Source organism: Simochromis diagramma, unplaced genomic scaffold, assembly GCF_900408965.1.
Source record: "Simochromis diagramma unplaced genomic scaffold, fSimDia1.1 OVJJ01000304.1, whole genome shotgun sequence".
In the NCBI taxonomy this organism is placed as follows: Eukaryota; Metazoa; Chordata; class Actinopteri; order Cichliformes; family Cichlidae; genus Simochromis; species Simochromis diagramma.
Window position 1 is genome coordinate 128,338 of NW_024387030.1, and position 22,523 is coordinate 150,860.

Sequence of the window (22,523 nt, forward strand, 5' to 3'; positions counted from 1 at the left end):
TATGCAGTGCTTCTGGCTAGAGCTTTCCATGTTACTGCAATGGAAGCTACTCTAGATTAAATAGCCCGAAACATGGAAAACTTTGTCAGATAAGCTCAGAAAAATAGCCTGCAAAAGCAGTTGTAAGTTTTAAAAAACCTTTCTTTACATAGCACTTTTTAAACATGCTTTAGCTTAATTTTATTACATACTTTTTTTGGTTTTGTGCAGTAAAAACGGTTTGCATTGCACAGCAATCACTCACATTAGTCATTACTTTCACAGGCTACTGAAAATAACTTTCTTCAACTTAATTTTCTAAACAATTGAGCAAACAATCTGACAACACAAATACAATCAAACCAGTTACGTATAACAGGTTTATATACACAAAGTGAAGAAGATTAATGGTAGCTCCACATCTGCTGCATTACTGCTAACCTCAAAGCTAATGTAGCTTACACAGCAGATGGCACCATGCCATGCTAATAGGTCCAAGTCTCTCGGGCAGACAGAAAACATTGCAGTAGTGAGCTTTATATCTCTGTGTTACCGTGCATAGTGCCCCTGACACCAGAACTAATGGTTAACAAGCACCTACGCAGCTTGTAGTCATAGGTGGGACAAGGACAGGTGGGCACTCCTAACAACTTGTGCATTTCTTTCCCATTTAACCCTGTATGCATTCAGATTGTCGGCAGCAAAGGAATAAAACAAAAGCTTTGGAAAACATTTCTACAAAAAGTGTTAAGAAATTACTTTAATTACAGTCATAATATCACAGTTCCCAAGAAAACACACTGCCACCTCATTTAAATGTCAGAGTGTATCAGCATTATCTAAAAACTATAATTATCCCAACCCTTCAAATTGCTTTCCAGATAATCATCCTTACACACTAAATTAGTGAAAAATTAAAGTAGCTTACAGTGTTCGTTCTCACTTGGCTGTAAAAATTTCAATCTTTTCAAAGACGACATTTTAGGGGTCTTGAGAAATCATAATGTGAATTACTGCTTGCAGTGAGCATCAATAAAAGATTTCATGAATGAAGGAAGTTTAGTTCTAAAATTAGTTTTATGAATATTAAAAACACTCTTAGGGGTGACGTAACAGAGCGGACCAAACTGAGTTTATTTGTGATCAAAAGTTCCTAATTCAAAAACTGCTCTAGTCGAGATGTTTATTGTAACAGTACATTAAAATATTTCTGCCTACAGTGTCAGACTAACAGAAAACCTCTTAATAAACTGTGCAGCTTTTCATTTGCTTATTATAGTTTTGGCATTTTTACAACACATTCCACTATGAGCTAGACTTACCCACTTATGCACATTTCATACAGCACTAATTGTACTCATGCAGTGCTGCAATGTGCATGAGTGGTAACATGGCCTCACATATGGATGAGGGTAATTTGGAGATGGAAGCTTGCCAAAAACAAAGGACTTGAGAAGGAACATGCGGACTGAAGAATGGCCTGCTCTAGCTCCTGCGCCGCAGTCACCTGCTACACTTTAATACTGTATTTTGGATGATTTCTCTCATCATCATAATTTTCAAAGAAATTAACGTATAAACAGCCCAGATGAAACAGCCGCAAATTACCAAAGAGCATCCAAAGATAGCCTCTAAAAGACACCGTAAATCTTTGTGTGACGTCAGTGGGAAGCAAAACATTCACGTTTCTTTGCAAGCTCCTTTGACCAGAAATATGATGGTGAATGAAACCCAAGACTGCTCTACTGCCTAAACCAAACGAGGCAGTAGAGCAGGATCGGGTAACACAAGAGTGAATAAACTCATTTATATAAGTAAAGTATACAAAACCACTGACTTCATTTAAAATATGTAGAGTGAGGAAAACAAAAGTAGTAACTTACATAAGATAAACAACCTGCAGTGAGACTAAACAATTATTAAATAAATAATGTAAAAAAGTCTTAGCTGAATCCCATTATAGTTATGACTAGATGTCAAAGTGTCATGCAGCTAAAGCTGTCCCAGATGTTCAAAAGATGTTTCAGCATTATCTGCTGCAAGCCGTAGACCTCCATCTGCCCAGCTCAGCTCCATTCTTCCAGCTTCGCTGAGTCATCTGCACCTCCTTAATGCTGTGGCTGGCTGCTTCTATATATCCTTCCTGCATAATGTTACTTCTTGAATCTGTTGTTTTGATCTCCTATTAGCTTTTTCATGTTTTTTCTCTTCCTTTCCTTCTGCCTCCTTTCCATCCTCCCTCTTTGTCATTTACTTTCTTGCTTTTCATCTCTGCTGCCTTCTTTTTTCAGCCTCTTTCTCTCTTTCCTAAATCATTCCTTTTCTGAACAACTTCACGTTCCCTCCCCTTCTCACACCCCCTTTACCACATACCTCCATGTTTATTTTATCATTTTACCCTCTTTTTTCCATCCTTTTCTCCCTCCTTCTCTTTTCCCAAATGTTCCACATTTTCAGCCTTTCTCTGCTGCACCAAGGCATATAAATCATTATGTTCCCTTTGTCTACCCCTTGTTTCACTTTTATCATGACTTCTTTCCTTTAGACTCATCCTCACTGCTGTGGTACTTTCCTTGTACTTCTTATGTTAGCTTAAAACCCAATAGACTACTTACAGCAATAAAAGTGTTATGTTAGTCCTGCTATATGTTTATGGCACTATAAAATCAGAACTGGAACATTACGGCAGGATAAAGGCGGATGCTTTTTCATGTCTTAAGCGCAGTTGAGCTAGGTGTTACTGTATACTTGGGCCACAGGGACCACTGGCAAGGGTAAACTACTGTACTTCCTGTTACAGAAAGAGGAGAGAGAGAAACAGAGGGAGTGAATGTAAGCTTGGATTCATCCCCCGCCCCGTTGTGTGGTCTCATAAAAAAGCTTGCCACACAACTTGCTTGATGTGTAGTTTTTCTGGCAAATGGCAACCAGCCCCTGTAGCTCGATGGATCTGCTGGACTGGAAAACAACAGCTGAAAAAAGATATATCAAAGAACAAATGGCAGCACAGTTCACAATAGAGGTTGTGTGCATTTCTATATTACTTAGAGAGTGTCAACGCTGAGTTAATGTCTTTTGATACGCCATAGCCTCAGATTTGGCAGATATTTTGAAGTCTTTATGTCACTGGACCTGTTGTAGCTTTAAATAAATTGCTACTCCAGGGCTTGAGTTTATGGGTATATACAGTACAGCACAAGTTCTTTTATTTAGTCATTTTCAAAAGTCAGTTTGGTTTCGCTCTTAGCTATGATGTCAATTTTCTCCGTCTCTCTCTCCCTCTCTATAGACAGGTAAATTTCTGTTTTTTCTGCTCTGAGGAACCAAGACTTAACTGGATATACTGGGACAGAGTGTCTTGTTATCTGAGTGGATATTAATGGAGCACTGTGCACGTCGTTTCAAACGATGTAAGTTGTTGTTCTAAACTGTTTTTTAATTAATGGATGTGACTATGTTCAAGTGTCTCTGGAATTTTTTGAAAATGTTTTTTTCATAAAGTTTCAAACATCATGTATGCACATCAGGTTCAGTTAGGTTTTACACAAGATTGTTGTGATCGAGTCTAACGTTTTAAATTTGGGAAGACCTTTAATGCAAAATTCATTATCTTTATTTTTGCTTTTGCTCCACTTCACTGGAAAACAGCATTCATCAACATTTCTTTCTATGTTCAGTGCACACATGTCTTTAAGAAGCCTTTTACCATCACCATTATAAAATGCTGCTCATTGACTAAACAAGACACCTATTCATCTTATAATTTACAAATTGATTTTTTTCTCTGATCCAATAATAGGTTGTATTCATCCAAGCCTTTAATTAAATACAGAAATTGGTTCTTCACTGTGATAAGAATGTGTTACACTTTGTGGCCATTTTGCAGTCGTCTGTATCGACGCTCACTGTGAGCTTCAGCATCATCATCGACGTGGCTCTGACCTCCACGATGAAACCAGTGAGGTGTTAAGGCCAGGGACTACATGTGCTGCTTCTGCTCTAGTCATGAGTAAAAGGTCATCACATTATTTACTCAATACCACTCTTTACTTGACATGACCCTGAAATATCAGGCTGAAATTTGGAAATGAGCTGTGTTGTTGACTCAGTTTACTTCCTCTGGCAGTTATTTATACAAATCCAAGTTTAGAGTTATAGAGACCATGACAAGAGATGATGATGAAACTTAACAGCTGCTAAATAATTTAACTACAAATATTTTTTACTGAATCCACAGTTGGTTCTGCATTATAAAGTGGCTTGAATTAAATGGTGTGGCGCTCTTGGTACTCTCGATTAAGACCTTGAGTACCTTGTAAAATAAGGTTGATTCATTTTGCTTTCAGACAAAACAGCTCTCTTAAAAGTTCCCTGAAAAAAATGTACCAAATTTATTTTTGGTCACTGTGGTTGATGAACAATGAAGTTTATGGAGGACAATTTGGCATTGATAAAGCTTTGGAAAAAATCACTACAAACTGGGGTCATAGCCAGTAGGAATATCTTGGTTTATGCTTTAATCTTAATTCTGTGATATAAGATATTTGCCAGTATCAGGTATGATGTGATTCTATTTACATACATGCTGATTAAGTATCAGACACACTGTAAATACCTAATTAACATGACACACCTTAATTTTGCTGCTAACTACTTAATCAAAATTTTGATGAGTACTAGACTAGAAATTCTGCAGCATGAGTTCACAGTGACGCTTCTGTCACCACCTAAACAATAATTCACATTAATTAGCAAAGCTGACCTTGCTTGTTGTTGGCACCATTTATCATGTTACTTAATAAAAGTGACAGTGAGCGCCAGCAAAAAAACATCCAAGATACTTCTGCCTGAATGTAAGTTATATGTGAAGAATCCAATTTAACAGCAATCTATACCCCGCGAAATAGAGCAGGCCTTTAATTGTGGAAAGCAGCTCAGGCAGATAAAATAGTACAGAAAGGATCAGAATTTGATCAGCTTTATTTCATTGGACACTGGTCCAAATGGACTGAGAAGTGACTAATAATCACAACTCGAGACTTCAAATGTTCTGTAGAACTTTGGAGAATGTCAGATCTTTGACCGATAATTTAGTCATATTTTAAAGACAAACCAAAATATTATCTTGTTTAATATTTTAATATGCAAAGATTTGCAAGATTTCTTTGAGTTAAAGGAAACTGATATGTATTTTTTCTTTGCAGTTATTAATCAGGACAATAGGTCATTAATCAAATGTTTTTCAGATTGACATATAATGTCAAATTATATTTTGTTGCAGTCCAACTGCCATTTTTGGGATTCCCAAAATTCAATGTAACTAAAATGGCTATGGAATAAATCCAGGAGATTATTCTCTTACTCATCTCCAACAAAGCCATGTACCTTCCTGTGAAGAGATAGCTCGAGGACAACATTTAGACAATAATGTAGGTGAATATGTTTTATAGAAAATATCCTTAAACAAATAAGCTAACATGCATGTGTTTGAACACAGGCACAGAAGGGGCCTACACACAAATCCCCAGCAGGACAAAACTTTAGAAACACTGCTAACCACTCACCATAATGCTACCCACCCTAAATAAAACTAATCACGGTGCACTTCCTTTTCTTCATTATTCCCTTTAGAGGTCACCACAGTGGATTACCTCCCTCCATCTCACCCTATTCCCAGAATCATCATTCTTCACACCAACCCTCTTCTCTTTTCCTCCTGCCTGTAAGCTGCATGTTCACCATCCTTGGTCCTATATATTTACCATCCCTCCTCCACATATGTCTAAACGATTCTCAGCTTTACCTCTGTAACTTTGTCTCCAAATGATACATTATAAACTGTTCCTTTCACTCTTGCTCCTGTCTTTCTGTCACCACTCATCTTCACCCACTCCATCCTATCTCTCTTGTGCACCGTCCGTTGCTTTGGATGGTTGTCTCTAGGTATTTAAACTCAGCTACCTTGACTACCTCTACTCTTTCCAGCATCTTTCCACCTGTCTCATTCACACACATGTATTCTGTTTACTTCTACTGACTTTCATTTCTTTTCTTTCCAGAGCATGCTTTCTGAAAACATCATACTCCATGACATTCATAGCAAGTACCCTGAATATACTGTCTAGTGGTAGTCAAGTCTGAGAATTCCATCATTTAAGCACTGTCAGGCCAAGCTGGAAGACGACAGTTTGAGAGATGCATGTTCCAGATTCTAATCTAAGTCCCCATACGAAAAAAAAAGAGACATACTGTCTATAATCAGACAAACGTGTGGCTATTCATCTTTATTTTTTCTCTCTTAAAGCCATGCAGTTTGCTGGGCTATCTCTCTAACATTAAAGACAAAGAAATTACTCATGTTAATAAAAACTAGAATGGCAGTGAGATTGCTTCTCTGAAGAGAGGTTTACTATGGACTAGACCGGACTCTGCAATAGAAATACAATCCTTAAGCAGCAGGACTGGTGTTAAAACAGCAGTACTGTATCAGTGAACATCTGCCGGTCTCAAGTGTCCTTGAGCAAGGCACCAAATCCCCATGAGCTCCAGGGGTTCTGTTCTGCAGCTGACCCCAATCTCCCTGAGGAAGAAGTAGTGGGTTTAGGTTTCCCTGCACAAATCGATACAGAATCAAGTATTATAACTCTTACTTTTCAGTTTTGCAGCAACTAGCAGGGTCATAAGGTTAACATAAATGAAAGGTAGACTTGTGAAGATTTAAACCGTCACTCACTGCATTCGACGTATGAAGGAAACACAGAACCCATCCAACACCCAATGGTATTATGTTGAGCGGGTGGGGAGTAAAGCACAGGCATTGAACCTGAAAAGTAAGAGCCCCACCTGACAGTGACAGTGGGGCCATGTTTCCCGTGTCTATCATTCTCGTTCCTGCCTACAGTCACAATTTTTTTCCTGCCATCTCCCTTCGTGTTCCATTCATCCTTCTCTTTTCTCCCTCTTTTACTATTCTCTTTTTACCACTCCGTCCCTCCTCTCTGTCTTTGATGTGCAGGTAATGAAAAAGCAGAATCAATTGGCTGCTGCTTTGTGCAAGCAGAGGTGTTGAATGGAAATCAATCTGTTACCTAAAGACAAGGGAACTGCAAAATAACACAGACACACCAACAACTTCCTACTGAAAAAAGGGAGAGTAAGGGGAAGTGGGGGATATGAAAGGACAGGACGAAAGAATAAGTGATCTAACGGAGAGAGGAATGATCAGCGTGGGTCGTGATAGGCTGTCTAATCACTCCTCCTCTGTGGCCCCACAGAAAGCTGCTTGTTTGTAGTACTTAATGTAGTATTTTGAAGTCTCAAGGTGAAAGTCTAAATGCACAGACTCTGTGCTGTGAATCTAAGCGAGAGCAACAGAACAGCTGCAATGTTATCTTAAAAAGACGGACAGCTATAAATCCTATTTGTCCCGTCTCTGTATGTTACACTTTCTAAACGGGGTTTAGCGACGAAGAATTATGAAGAAAGAAGACTTTCCTGGAAACCAAGGTCACGGTCATGATGACCCGATTGGTCATTCCCGGTGTTCCCGTTGACCATTATGCATATTGATGTACGTGTAGGGATTAGTAGCGATAGGAAAGAGATTTCCCTATGGAAGCTTGAGGTGTTTGCTAATTCCCTCTCCCCCCTAATTTACTGGAGTAAATATTTGGCTCAAATAACAATCATTCCCTGTGAGACTGATCTAATCTGTGTAATCCTGTGCAAACAACAAAAGTCAAGAAAGGCCAGCAGAGCCCTCGCCGTCAAGGCCATCCTGTTTGAGTCAGCAGGCTGGACTGTTTTGTGTTCGTTTGCGAGGTTGTCAAACACTCTCATGTTTCTTTGCTTTCCATCCTCGTCTCATATCCTTGTTAGTCTAACTTGCCCTGATATGAACTTTTTGTCTGTCCTGTAAGGGAGTAAATAAAGACGGATTGTCTGTGCATATGCTCTGATAAAAACCAAGCTTATTGTCTTCCACTTTAAGATTAATTATGCAAATTTCAGACAAGGAAGTGTGTAGGTTGAAAAAAAAAATCAAAGTGAATACATAATCATTTTCATGATCAAACAGAATTGGCAAATACACATTTTTTGTTTGTTTTTTAGGGTATTTTAACCTAGAATTTCCATGGTCATGGCCTTGGTTTGCCCATGTGCATAAATCTCACTTACCTTCAAGCTCATACAGAGGCTTCATAGTGACCTTACAACTCCCACATGTATCCCTTTCACGGCCAGCATTCTTTCTTCGTAGTGCCCCAGTAGCCCACTTGGAGTGGTCTAATAACTCCCTTATAGTCACCTTGCAGTGCCAATATATCAGCCTTGTAGGTATGCCAGTGCCCAGATGCCTTACATTCTCACTTCTCTCCAGCTGTTCCACTTGTATTTCGAATGAAAACATTTTCCAAGAGGATTATTAAAGTTAGATCTATTCTGATGTAATTTGATCTATGCTGCTCAGGCTTGGCTCATTCTCTCAGTAGGCCACATCATATTCAATTTCTCACTCTGTGTAATGAATGTTATGTAGTGATGCTGTCAAGATTACCTGTAAACCAGTGAGTCATCCTGGCTTCCGTTATACTGTATCTGGAACATCCGAATTCCTGGTATATTCCTCTGGAAGTTGAACTTGATCAGTGCAGTTGATGACGTGGCCTCAGCTGTCACCACCCTCTTATCCACACCACTCTTCACATCACCAGTCACGTTGCTCCCGTTGGCGCCGCCTCGGGTTGACGTGGAAATGTCCGACGATCGCGTGTCAGACTCCTGGATGTTGTTTGTGTTGTTGGAAATGTGCGGGAGTTTGATAATAACCAGATCCACTGTTTGGTGAGCCTCGCCGGCGGGGTTGGAGGAGATACAGGTGAACGAGCCAGTGTCTTGCACCTTACTGATGACAATGTCCAGAGTCCCGTTAGCGTAGACAAGTGTTCTGGAGGAATTAGAGACCAGTTTACCCTCAGGAGAGATCCAGTGAATGGCTGGCTCTGGGTCACCTCTTGCCTTACACCTTAAAAGACAGAAAACCAGTGAATTGAAACTTGAAATAAGACAGCACAGGGACAACAGTACAGTAGAAGCAAAGCTTAATGCTTAATGGTTTCTGGAATCCTGCTACTTTTCCTCTGAGACTTGGGTGAAAAGTAAGAGGCTGAAACTTATCTACTATGTTGACAGAGCACATTTGAATTAGAGTACAAATGATAGCCTTTGTACTACAGTTGGTTAGCTAATAATGGAGTAGTATTAGGTTGTAGTAGTATTACTTCTATATTAAAAGGTTTCTGGGTCAATAAAATTATTATAACTCGATGCTGACATTTAAAAATTCCTTGTCTTGGTGTAAAATTAGTATGTTAAGATACTAAAAAAGTAGTTATTAATTTTTTTTGTGTCATAGTTCATAGCTCTTTTGAGACAGAGATCCAAATAAACAGCCAGAAATGGTATCAATCAGTCAAATTTTATAGCTTAATTCGTGTCTCACATGCTATAAACCAAAAAGGAAGAGTCAGAAAAAAACAATGTTCATAATATTCTATTTCATCAAACAAAAAATGGTTTCGCAACAAAGCAGACTCAATTTGAAGGATTCAAATTAGAAACAATCAAAGTGAGGACCATGTTTGTCAGGGTAATTTAGCTTTCCCCTTTTCTGCAGATAATTACAATTACTGTGAAGTGCTTCAAAAGTTATAGAATAAGAGCTAACAAAAATCACATTTTTAGCTGGAGTCACACTACACATTCTCCACACATGGTTGTTAATGTTAGAAATGAACTAAAAAGGGCTCCTGGGATGTGAAGTTCATTTGAAGTGAAAAAGGGAGAAATGAAAGTGACACAAACACATACATTTAAGCTGTTTCAACCATAACCCCAGACTTTTTAAAGGGTAAAGATATGCAAATTGCACTGTGTGCACAGTGCATTTCTTCAAATTTAATTACTAAAGATTTGTGTTCATTTGTTGACATTTTCTACCAAAGGTTTTTAAAGTTAATTGGTAATTATGTGACAGCGCACCTCAGATGTTGCAGAGGAAAACTTGAGTGGTGAAAAGTGTGTAAAATAATTCCCCCATTTTTTTAAAAGCAACAAATAATGGTCACTCTTTTGAGTAACAATATTACTATGATAAAGTAAGTGCTGGGTATAAAAATGTGTTGTCGACACCTAATTACCTAACCATACACTTTCTCCACTTTTTCAATTTCATGAAATAAATTTGTATTGCACAAGATTACAAATGTAAATAGACTGGCCCACACTGTCCACTTATACCTTTTATATGACAATGACAACAAGATAGAATGAAAGAAAAGGGGATGATAATGTTTCACCACCAAATAATCACCATCTCTTCTGCCGGAGGTTTCTTCCTGTTAGTAGAGAGTATTTCCTTCCCACTGTTGCCAAAGTGCTTGCTCATAGGGGGTCATATGATTGCTGGGTTTTCTCTGAATCTATTATTGTACAATCTACTGTACAATATAAAGCGCTTTGAAGCGACTGTTGTTGTGATTTGGCGCTATATTATATAAATATAACTGAATCGAACTGAATAGAAAAGCTGTTGTCTTGATTTAGTTTTGTCCTGTAAAGTCTTTGGTAATGTTTGTGTCTGTCTCTGATGTTTTATGCATCAGTAAGCAGTGAGGCTTTTCATATTCTTGCATGTTTGTGCAAGTCAGGTGGTTACAGGATGATGGCAAAACTGCACCACATAATAAAAACTTTACTCCCTAATTATTATTGATTTCATAACCACCATATTATGTTTAGATGCAATTCTAGCAAGAACTGATACCTGAGAGCAACTCTCTGGCCTTCAAGGACCCTCATCTCGTGAGAGTATCTGGTGATGAGTGGAGGCTCGCAGAGAAACTCCTCTTCAGGGATGGACCAAAAGTATCGGCCAGACAGGTGCTGGGGTGTGGCACACGTCTCCAGGTCATCCTCCCTGTTCAGCCTTCGCAGCCAAAGTAACTCACAGTTGCAGTGGAGAGGGTTGCCACCGAATGACAGTGCAAAAGAAGAGAGGTGCATCCCTGACGTTGCTAGAACCTGGGAGTGGATTTAAAAAATTGAAAATTAGAACAGCAACATTTTTATAGACAATTCCACTACGTTCGGTCGAGTTTGGTCAGTTGAATGTGTGGTTCCTTGCTCCATCATAAACATAAACTACTTAATAATGAGAATTAAGAGTGCTGGAGACTTGTCCTTACATTTGACTCTAGAATACTTTGGTATACAAAGAAGCATGGTCAACTCAATGATTGCAAGGTGCCCCGGACCTGAGGCTGCAAAACAAGTCCAAATAATGGGCTCTCGATTCTATGCATGACAGTTGGTATGGGGTGTCTGTGCAGATAGGCTGTGACTGGTGATCACCAAATGTGGCACTGTGCTTTATGGCCATCAATACTTCTACTCTGGACTCTTCTTTTTAGATAAGAAAGGTTTCCTTCTTTCAAATCTTCCAAACAAACCATACTTTTCACTTTCCTTGTATTTGTACTACTGCAATTTTAACATTTAACATGCTAAATAAGGGCTGCAGAGTCTGAGATGCAGCTGCTGGATTTTTTCAGTTTGTCTGAGCATTGCATGGTCTGATCTTTTGCTGAGATATTCAGTGTGATCAAGCCCAGCAAAATGCACATACTAACAGTTTTTAGAGGTGGTCACACCTACTTTGATTGCATTTGATTTGCAGCTTTTTTACATTACAGTAAAATAAATTGATTTAATAATTGCACTGAAAAATAGATAAACAGCTTTAGCCTGCTGATTCACAACCTGTTTTTATTTTATTTTGCGTGAATTCCCCAAGGACTTAATTGCCTAAATACAGTGGTATTGTGTGGTAGGCTGTGTTTAATGTTTTTGATTGAATGTGGTGGGAAAGAAAATTCTAAGAATACCTGTGCTCGTTGAAAAAGTGGGTCAGGTGGTAGCTTTTGGAGTTTATTAGAGGTGACATCCAGCCGGTTTAGTTTCTGTAAAAGTGAAAAGGTTCCCTCTGGAATGTATTCCAACATGTTGTGGTCTAAACTCAGCGTGTGGAGGCTTGTCATCCGCTGGATAAATAACAGAATAAAAGAGACATTTATTATTGTTTCTTTCAATGTGGTTAATTTTTCACACATTCGATAATGATAAGGGGAACAGAGCAAGGAAACAAAATGTGTGGTGAAAAAAACAACCTCTTTTAAAGTTTTAAAGTTGACTATACTTAGTTACCAAGCATTACAGTACTGACATTACCTACTAACACAGGGGTCTGCAACCTTTAACACCCAAAGAGCCATTTGGACCCGGTTTCCACGCAAAAGAAAACACTGGGAGCCGCAAATACTTTTTGACATCTAAAATGTATCCAATACACCCAATTTCCTTCGGGGTCAACCTTCAGGATCAATAAAGTTTTATTGAATTGAATTGAATTGAATTGAAAAATGAAGATAACACTGTATATATAGATTTTTACCTTTATGTATGTGTTGCTTATGAAATCCATGAAGTGCTACAGAGAAAATTACATTTTATTTATGCAATTAACACATTTTGAACTCTTAAAGAAATATAACAAAAGGAAAGACACCCAGCTGAACTAAAATGATCCATGTAGCAAACAAAAACTGTTGTGAGCTGCCATCCTTATATCGCCTTTGGGCTTTTGGAGCCATGACCTGACTTTTAAAAAATAATTGGAAAAAAGCACTATGCTGCTAAAAAATGAAAAATAGATATTTGCAAAATTCTGCCTAATATGTATTTTACCTGGTTAATGTGTGTGGCGGGGCGTGGTCTGCAGCGCCGCTGCAGGGGAGGCGGACGCACCTGAGCGGCACCCGCAATCACGCCTTGCTGCCTTTACGTCTGTGCTATCTATGCTGTTGTGTTGGTGTATGTCGGGCTGTGAGCTACAGCCGGCTGTATGCGTACAGCAACCGTGTGTGAAAAGTTGTCAATAAAGAGATGCTGAAAAGCGTGTTCATGCAAACATCGTCGGGTCTGCTGTGCGCATGCGCCATTAGCGTGCTGCCTGCTGTAACCCTAATTTCCCTCGGGATTAATAAAGTATTCTGATTCTGATTCTGATACGTTTACAATGGAACTTCTGGTCCCGAACCTCTGCGCAAAGCGTTTGCAAATCGGGGCTGTATGAAGTCACTTTCATCTTTACGCAGGACTGTAAGCTGTCATCTGTGAGGCGTGAGCGGTGTTTGTTTTAACATAGTCCAACGGTGGAGAACACTGCTGACATAATGTGGATCCGAAGATCACATAATTGGCCTAACATTGGGGTTGAAAGTCTCGATAAATGCACGGTGTTTCGGCGGGTACACCGGCTTCCGCGAGTGTGACGCTTATTTTGAGTGATGAAAAAATAATAGAATATAATTTTATTTTTATATTTCAATATCACAATAATCTTCCAATTTAGAATTACAAGTTAAAAAAGAACTAACATAAATAAAATACACTTCAGCTAAATACTTCTAATTTATTTTCCCAAATCACGCGGAGCCGCACTATAAGGACTAAAGAGCCGCATGTGACTCCAGAGCTACAGGTTGCCGACCCCAGATCTAACACATCTTGGCTATCAGTGAAACTGCATATACAGTTATTGAACTGTCAACATAATGACCTCTGCTTAGTCCCAAAGCTCATTTAAGTCTAAAATAAATGCACCCACATCTTTTAAGGACTTTGCCTCGGGATGCTTTTTTTTTCAATGCCCTCCAGCCAAACAAGCTTCAAAGTAGTGTTGCATGTTAAAGAGGTTCTAACCTGGATGGCCTCCCATGGAATAGAGTCGAGGTTATTGTAACTAAGATCCAATTCTTCTAGTGCCAGCAGGTCATTGAATGCTCCCTGGTGAATCATGACCAGTTGGTTGTTGTTCAGAATCAGGTGATGAAGCTTGGACATCCCACTGAATGTATCATTGCCTATCCTCGTCAGTCGGTTGCTGTGGGAAATTGAAGAGAAATAAAACTTCAGAGAAAACGTATAAATAAGATTTCATATTGTAAGAAATTATTTTTAGTTCATACCTGTTGAGGTGCAGGGCTCTGAGGTTTTCCAGATCAGCAAAGGCATGAGGTGTGATGTAGGAGATGGTGTTTCTGGATAATGTCAGGTCCACCAAACGTGTCATGTTTGCAAAATCTTTTCTTTTCACACTTTGGGCAAAGATGAGACAAAAATAAAATATCGTTAAAATGAGGTAACTGCCATACTAGTGACCCACATTACACTTATAAAATACAGTATAGCGAGAGTGGCAACTCATATAACATCTACTGCAGTAATGCAGACGTTCTACCAGTAGAGTTTCAACAGCAGCTATCGAAGGGTTTTAATGTAAATGGTTTAGTCTCATGAGTATCGTTATTATTGATGTGACGATCACCTTGTGACAAAATTGTCAGCCAGTCGTAGCTCCACTGTATGTCTGTCAATGTTGGGTGGGACAAATAGTAGACCTTTCTTGGCACAGAGGGTTGCCAGGTTGGGTGACAGTATTTGACATACGCAGCGTTTTGGGCATATCTGTGCCCGCACAGCCATGGCGACGGCCAGCATTACACACAGTACCAGCCTTTCCATGGTTACCCCCCCGTACCTGGAAACAACACCTAAAATAAATGGAAACAAGACAGACCAAGAGAGAGAAATAGAGATGTTAATGACATTTGAAATGAGATGCATATAACTAAGTGAACTGGTCCCATCAATTGGCTCCTGGTTTGCAGTCACATACACTTGTTACTGCCATCTGGAGGCCATTTGGATCTGTTTGATATTTAGTAGGAAAGAAGGAAAAACTTATGGTAAAAGTAAAATGTTAAAAACAAATGGAACGTGACAAAGAAACTGAGATAAAACATGCTTCCCCATTCAAAAGTCTTTTTAAAAGGAGAAGGATGTACTTCCTCAAGCTTCTCTGTAATAATACATTATTTATCACCAACTGCACATTTGATATCAACTCAAATAACTGAATGCAAAGATGTATATTAAAAGTCAAGTGTAGATATGATGATGAGTGCAGTAAGGAGACAGGTGGCTGGGCCTCTAAAAATCATCTGTGGTGGATTTTTTGTGCACATTAAAGAATAAAGTGATCAGTCATGGTGATCAGAAAAAAAACCCAAAAAACTTTATAACCAAACATGACTATGACCACCAAACAAGAAGAGGGTTTTATTAGTCTCATTTATTGCTCAGCAGTGTTATTGTGCATGAACATGAGTGAAAAGGCACACATACTCAGTCATCATTAACAAGCCGCAGTGCTTGTAGTTAATTAGAGTGTTAGTGCGAGAGTGCAGGGTGGTCAGGGAGAGAGAGAAAATCCTCATTAATGGCAACCTTGATTTCAGGTTTGAAGGACATGGGAGAATCACCATTAAACAGATCACAGTACAAACAAGCATGCACACGCAAACATCTACGCATTCACAGAAGAACACAACACAGACATAATGAGGGTGAAACAGAAGTTGAGGATTTGTCTCTGTGAACTTTTCTCACACTTTTTATTTGAACAAAAATGCAGCAAAACAATATAAACAACTTGTATGCTGTGTGTTCCATAATAGGTTTGTTAAGACGTTTTAAAGTTACAACTGGGAATGCTCACTCTCTCATAAGATAACCTATTATAAATAACACACCATGGCATATGTATAGGTAAACTGTTTTATTCATGGCCTGCTACTGCTTTATAAATCAAATCCAAACCAAAAAGGGAAAAATATCCCACAAAACAGATTTTTACACTCTGAGAATCCAAGAAGGGTAAAAACATAAACCTCAACCTCAACAATAAAGTCTTAGTTTGTTCTGCTTTGAGAGAATTGCCCATAATATGTCATTACTTTGGAGACTGATTTGTTCCAATCAGTGTCTTTGCTGAGAAGCAGCCAGTTAGTGGAAAGGACATGAGTGCAGAATGAAACAGCAGCAGCATTTGGAGCCATTTCAACAAAAAAATGAATTTTAAGCCAGAGTATTTGCAAAGAAAGCACATGGTACGGCCGGTTCATCTAACCAACTTGCGTAGCTGGTGTTCATACCATTACCCGAGTCCCTGTGTAATAAAGGAGCCGCGCAACCAAATGTCTTGTAGAAAGCAACACGTCTCATCAGTCCTTGGATGTCATTCCCATCACTAACAAGCACACAGTGAAGGTGTTAAAATCAAAATGCTTTTTTGTTCAATTTTGCCTCCATCTGTGGTGTGAATTCATCACTGTGGTGTTCCTGCACTGCACTTCCCAGACATAGACTGTTAGTACAACCAACACTGCTCATGCTAACCTCATAGTTCTCTTGTTTATTCCAAACTGGAACCACATTTTGTTTTTGTCAGATGTATTTTTCCTGGAGAAGAATTACAAGATCCTACCACTTCCAGTCTCTCTGTGGTGGCTTTGTTTTTGTGTATCACTGTTTTTTATTCCATTGTTATCATTTTGTTGTCATACTTAGCCTCTTCATGGTTGTTTTGCAGCTCTTATCTTTTCTTATCTTATCTTATCACATCACTTTGAGGATATTTTATTGCTTTTTCCTTTGTTTTTCTTATGTGTGTTACTTAGGTTGTTCTGCATCCCTTCCTCTCTTGTCTTTTGACTGGAAAAGACAAATCTGAGCCAGGTCTTCTTGACCCTTTGCATGCCTGGGTCTGTGTCCATGTTCAGTTCAGTAATCCTTCCATGGCCATTTAATGTTGGGGTGAGTGTCAGGCTCCTGGGCTTTGGAGCACTGGCCACTACATAACCTACCTGGAGATCAAAAGTATTTTTTGTATCCTACTATTTGCAACTTTTAGAGTTTCAAACTACTGTAAATGGCACCTGTATGTTAAGACCAGAGTTCAATAAATTATATAGAGTCGTGTAATATTAACACACTACCCAGGACTGATTACGAAACCATTCACCAATCTGTAGTCTAGTTGTGAGGTCCTCTCTCTGTACTTCTTACATCTGTGTGAAATCACTGACATGAAATTTGCTACGATGTCAGAGGTCGTACAATTCCTGTTTTTCTTTTCCTCTCTGTTTGAGTGCAGAGAAAGAAGAGCAGAAAGATGGAGCAGCAGCTAAATAGATCACCGGATGACTCATATGCTCTGGTGCTACAGAAAGAGCAAGAGAGCGAGCGAGAGACAGCTCTTGACCCTTCTGACACGAAAGCAGATATCACCTCATTAATTACTCTGAGAAGTGACTGTAATGAGAATGAACGAGTGAGACAGAGAAATGGAAAGGAAACGGGGAGAATTATCAGAGAGAGTGAGGAGGAAAAAAAGAGCGATCAGAGAGCCAGCTAATTAAAATGAGTGCTGAGGTGTGAAAGAAAAAGGGGGAGAGGGACGAATTTCATTTAGAGAGAGGAGACGAGGCAGGATAGATGAAGAGGACGTTGTTCTGTCACGCTTTGTATGCGATATGCAAACCGTAAAGCCATCCGCTATACAGGAGGGATAAGGTTATATGTCACACACATATAAAAGTGAGCATTTCACCAGCACTGAACTTAATTTTCACACAAACTCTTCTTCACTCGCAACCTGATGTAGCTTGAGGTGACATGTAGGACCACTGGGATCAAATGGAATGGTGAATTAACCAAAGGGATTATGGGTAAGGAAGACAAATTAAGCTCTGTTTGCAGCGATGTGTAAAATACGATTCTGTTTCACACATGTGTGCAGGCTGCTTTATCCACTTCTTTGAAATCCATCCACCCTGTTCCCCCGAAGGTCTCCCATAAAGCCAGTTTCACCCCTGGCTTGCTCACTGATGAACAACCGGCTTCCCCGGACAGCTCAAATGGATTCTCCACACGCTCCATATACTGAAACTGATCTCGGGCTGCATTCAAATCTCACAGGGATAACCAGAGGCACAACTTGGCAGTTAAGAGCGGTGGCTTGGAAGTATTCGCACATTCAAACTTCTTTGAAGTTGCGTAGAAGCCACCATTGAAGATTTTTTGAGTGTTTTTTTACTCCTGATGAGCTTTTTCACACATCTAATAAACGAGTGATACAAATGTGATCATGCACTTTATGGTAAACCATTTAAATGTCACCTTAGCAAATTCTATTCTCAACAAACTAATTCAACCCCCAACGCTTCACCACGACCACACAGTTATTAATACGCAATATAATAATAATAGCAATTAGCACAAGCATACATGCTGACAACAATTTCAACCGCTTGTATAGGTTACGTCATAGGGTCAAACAAAGGTTCAACAAAGTTTCCCCGCAGAAATCTAAATCAGACCTTAGACTGCCCATCATTTGAAGCTTGCACGTAAAGTAGGAACTAAGCGCCTAGTCTATTTCTCCAGTGACTTACCACAAAACCTGGCTAAATTTGCAAAAGTGATGCACAAAAGATGAAAATTAAAAACTACCTGCCATTATTTAAAGTGACTCGTTAAATAAAACAGCACCTGTTCCGCTGGTATTCATCTCTGAGTGACTGTTGTAAGTCGAGAGCTCGTAGCAACAATCTTTACCGCGTGACGTGGATGTAGCATCAGAAGTAGGAAACTACTCTGACAATCCTAAAGTGTCATCCAGTGGTTTTGCAGGGCTCTTTACTGAGGAGTGTAAGGTAGTTTACTACAGCACTTGTTGTGTTGAAATAGATTATTTATGTCAGTGTTAGGAAAACCCTTCACGCGTTTAAGGGTCCTCCCACAGTCTGAGAGGACTGGGCTCTCGTTGGGGAGAGTGACATTTGTTTACTGCGAAGTATTCTTCCTGACAGCAAAAAATACACAGAAGCTTACAACCTCCAGATATTAAAGTGATATAGAAAATTAGATTACCGCAGGGACTACATTTAAGAACATTAAGCATTAGTTCAGGTGCATCTCAATCACCTATTAGGGAAAATAACATGCGAAGCTCAAGCTAATCTATGACATTACAATAAAGCTGTTGATTTTGTATCATTTGCAGATAATGAGTCTCGCATTTTAGTTATCTGTGGCTTATAACTCACCTCATAGTTCTTCAAAAAAGTAAGTGCAAGATGTTATATCACAGGCCTTTCCTGAATGTTTTCGTTCATTTGGAATATCCCTGAGTTATTATAACTGAAGTATCTTATGATGTACCCCTGTTTTAAAAGTTTCCCTTGCGTTGTAACATCAACATCAGATATTATAATGAAATGCTTGCAGTGAATTTGTTGCTGTTACATGTGTTAGTTATCGTAAATGCACTTTATACAACTCGCCTCGTTCCCCCATTCATACGAGCACTTTTTCTGTTTTTTTTCCTTTCTGTTAAAGTGCTTTGATCTAACTTTCATACACATTTACACTCTAATGGATGCATCAGTGAGCGACTTGGGGTTAATTTCTTGCCCAATATTTGGAGCAGCCAGGCATCGAACCACCAACCTTCCAGATTAGTCGATGACCTGCACCACCTCCGACAGCCACCAGGTAAGAACAAGCAAGCATTTTTTGTTTGATCTGGATGAATTCACGTTTTTAATCATTTAAAGTTTTCAAGCTGACTCGAGGACGACAAAAAAAGAGAGGTTGACTTCAGAGTTGTTCTGTAGCTTTTAACCACATTGCATCAGATTATTGACACAGAAATGATCACATTTAATTTTCTGTTTTTTCAGCACATTAAAGAGAATATAGCCCAGCAGATTCTACCCTACTTTTGAAGTTTCCAACTAAAGTAACAGCCCCAAACTCCAGCAAGACATGTCTTCAGAATGTAATTCAAAATAATAACCTTGAACTCTGTGGATAAAAAACGTGTGAGAATTTTTGTCCTAAACACTAAACGAGAAGGATTTTTCTTTTTTAAAGGTTTTATTTTAGCCTCTTCCAAAGCCTCTTCAGCTGCAACCCTACCGAATGGGATGCAACAGAAATAAAGCAAAGCATTGTATCCACTTTAATATTTACTGATGGGCCATCCTCGGAAACTTTCTAAAAGTGGCAGCGGGTCAATAACATAACCTTGTACAGGAATCACCAGGGTGGAAAGGGTTAAAGTGCTCGTAGATATTGCCACTGGGAGCTCATGTGACATGATTGAGAGCTCCAGAGCAGTTAATATGTGGACCCTGTGTTTTCTTTAGCTCGGCACGAGACATGAGCCATACACACTAAATGACAATAAATGCAACTTATTTGTGGTTATTCACGTTAATAAGGATGTCAGATCGAATCAAAAAAGATTTGTTGTGTTCCGTGCGTTCTTTTTTGACTTGGAAAAGCATGTTGGAAAAAAGCTCCCACTTCCCTGTTAATTTCACTCATTAATGCAACTAAGCACTTGCAGGAAATGCACCCACCTATTAAAGAAGGATCTGGGTCAATCGAAACAAAATTTAAGCTAAATGCAACAACATCCAGCACTAGTGTTTGCATGCTCACAGACTTTAAGAGAATTAAAGCTTGTAGGTTATACTTGTTGTTGCTGGAAATACCTTTCAGCTCCTGTTTTTCATTTTGTCAATCAAATTAATAGCTTACATGGTCTTCTGTGGCTACAAGCCTGCACCTTTCATGGCTTATACCAGCATCTAATGCATAACAAAATGCACCAATGCCCAGACCACTTAAAGCAAGGGTGTCGAAACTTTTTTCACTGAGGGCCACATACATAAAAATATAGGAGGGGCTGGGCCACCTACTAGAAATTAGGTATATAACCTTAACTTTAGTATATTAAAGTTAGAAAAATCACTTAAAAGTTGTCAAATATGTTATATTGTTGAATATAATTAAAGACAAAACTGCCTTCATCACAGCTTTCCATAAATGGATCTTTATTGATTTATTCAGAAAAAGCTTTGGTAGCTCATTCTCAGAACAGCAGCCTCAGATTTCTTCTTAGACAGAAGATTTACAGCACGGAGAAAAAACAATAAAGGGGAAAATGGGACGGGTACATTTCAAGCTTGTTATTTAAGTTATTAGGCTTAGCAACACACCTATTAACGTTCGTTTGAAACGATTGTCAACATTAACAGACTGAACTGGACTTAATAACAGGAGTGTATATAATTTTAGTAAATTATTCTGGTGAGTATCAGCTGCGCTGGGTATGTAAATCGGGCCATCCAGCTGCGATGCTGATCGTACGCCACTCGTGCCAAAAATCCGGACAAATGTCACTTGATCAAGGAGCAAATCTGCATCAGATGAGAACAGCTGACTACGTGTGCGTGCGCTGTGCACAGCGGTGTGTACTCTGTGTGTTAACAAGAAAAACGCATATAAGAAAGTTGTGCGCAAAAGCAGGGTAGTGACAGAATTGATGCGCATTATTGATATTTGAAGCATGTGTACCTGCACATTAACACACGGGTACTGTGGAATATATTTTTTTACTCACCTAAAGCGCTCGTGCTCTCGTCCACTCCCCGCAAAAGAATTAGCAGCTGTGCGGTGTCTGTGGCGTCGGTGCTCTCATCGCATGCGATGGAGTAAAAATCAAAAGCACAGCTTCATCAGACAGTTGCAGTTTAATGTTGGCTGACAAGTCTTCAGTGCTTCGCACAACTGTATCTCTGGACATGCTGACGTTGTTGAAGTCCTGCACTTTTTCCGGGCACATTATTTCGGTGACTTTAACGAGGCCGTGTTTTATGAGGTCTCCATCTGAAACAGGCTTGCCATGTCTTGCGATGAGTTGGGCCACCTCATAGCTGGCTATTGGAGCCTTTTCCTGGACAATTTGAGCACGAAAAAAATACTGTTGCTGACCCTGCAGGACAGCTACCCTTTGTTTTAATTTCTGCTCTCGCTCAGCACCAGTGTAGGATGCATAGGCCTGATGTTTGGTTTCATAACGAGGTCGTACATTATAGTCTTTCATAACTGCCACAGTTTCAGTGCAGATCAAACAGACACACGTCCCCTTGAATTCTTTGAAGAAATATTCACTCTCCCACCGTGTCTGAAATTTTCTGCATTCACTTTCTACCTTTCGCTTCTTTGGTTCTGCCATGTTTAGTAACTTGGGGGTAAATTTCTTCTGTGATTGTCCTTTTTGGTGGAGCAACTGCCTTGATCAACAGCAGCTCCCCATGATGTTAAAACTAAGAAGTGCAATACACTCAAGCAAAAGTTGATGTGCGGCCAGATTCTATTCTATTTATAAAATTACTTGTGGGCCAATTAAAAATGGACCGCGGGTCACAGTTGGCCCGCGGGCCGGAGTTTGGACACCCCTGACTTAACGTAACCTGCTGGCTTTGTGTTTTCTCTCCTGCACCGTTTGCTTTGTTTTTCTGTGCGTCCACTGAAGTAAACCTTATGCTTAAGCTAATGGTTTACTCACTTGAACAACAGGGGTCAGCAGCTGCCTAAATACATCACAATTACTCTTTATTCAATTAGTGCACTGTGAGAACGTAGCGCTGAGTAGGCCTAAACACACACACACACACAGGAAAATGAATCCCAGCCGCACCAAGACTTAAGTCTAATCTGTATGCATG

The 22,523-nt window shown here is 39.4% G+C and overlaps 1 protein-coding gene across 6 annotated transcripts in view; it reads right to left on the reverse strand.

Moving 5' to 3' along the window:
• The window catches only part of lrfn5a (leucine rich repeat and fibronectin type III domain containing 5a), a 122,644-nt gene that overhangs the window by 10,684 nt on the left and 89,437 nt on the right, over window positions 1-22,523 (reverse strand). For 4 of the 6 annotated variants that reach the window (XM_040042806.1, XM_040042805.1, XM_040042807.1 and 1 more), the window contains 6 exons: window positions 14,426-14,651; window positions 14,067-14,195; window positions 13,801-13,981; window positions 11,925-12,080; window positions 10,805-11,061; window positions 8,537-9,004 (listed from right to left, as the gene is read on the reverse strand). In XM_040042806.1, coding sequence (XP_039898740.1) covers window positions 8,537-9,004; window positions 10,805-11,061; window positions 11,925-12,080; window positions 13,801-13,981; window positions 14,067-14,195; window positions 14,426-14,622 — 1,388 coding nt within the window. In that variant the 5' untranslated portion in view covers window positions 14,623-14,651. Of the gene's footprint in view, window positions 1-8,536; window positions 9,005-10,804; window positions 11,062-11,924; window positions 12,081-13,800; window positions 13,982-14,066; window positions 14,196-14,425; window positions 20,783-21,415; window positions 21,682-22,523 lie in introns of those variants that run through there. The other 2 variants (XM_040042809.1, XM_040042804.1) reach the window with 2 other exon arrangements.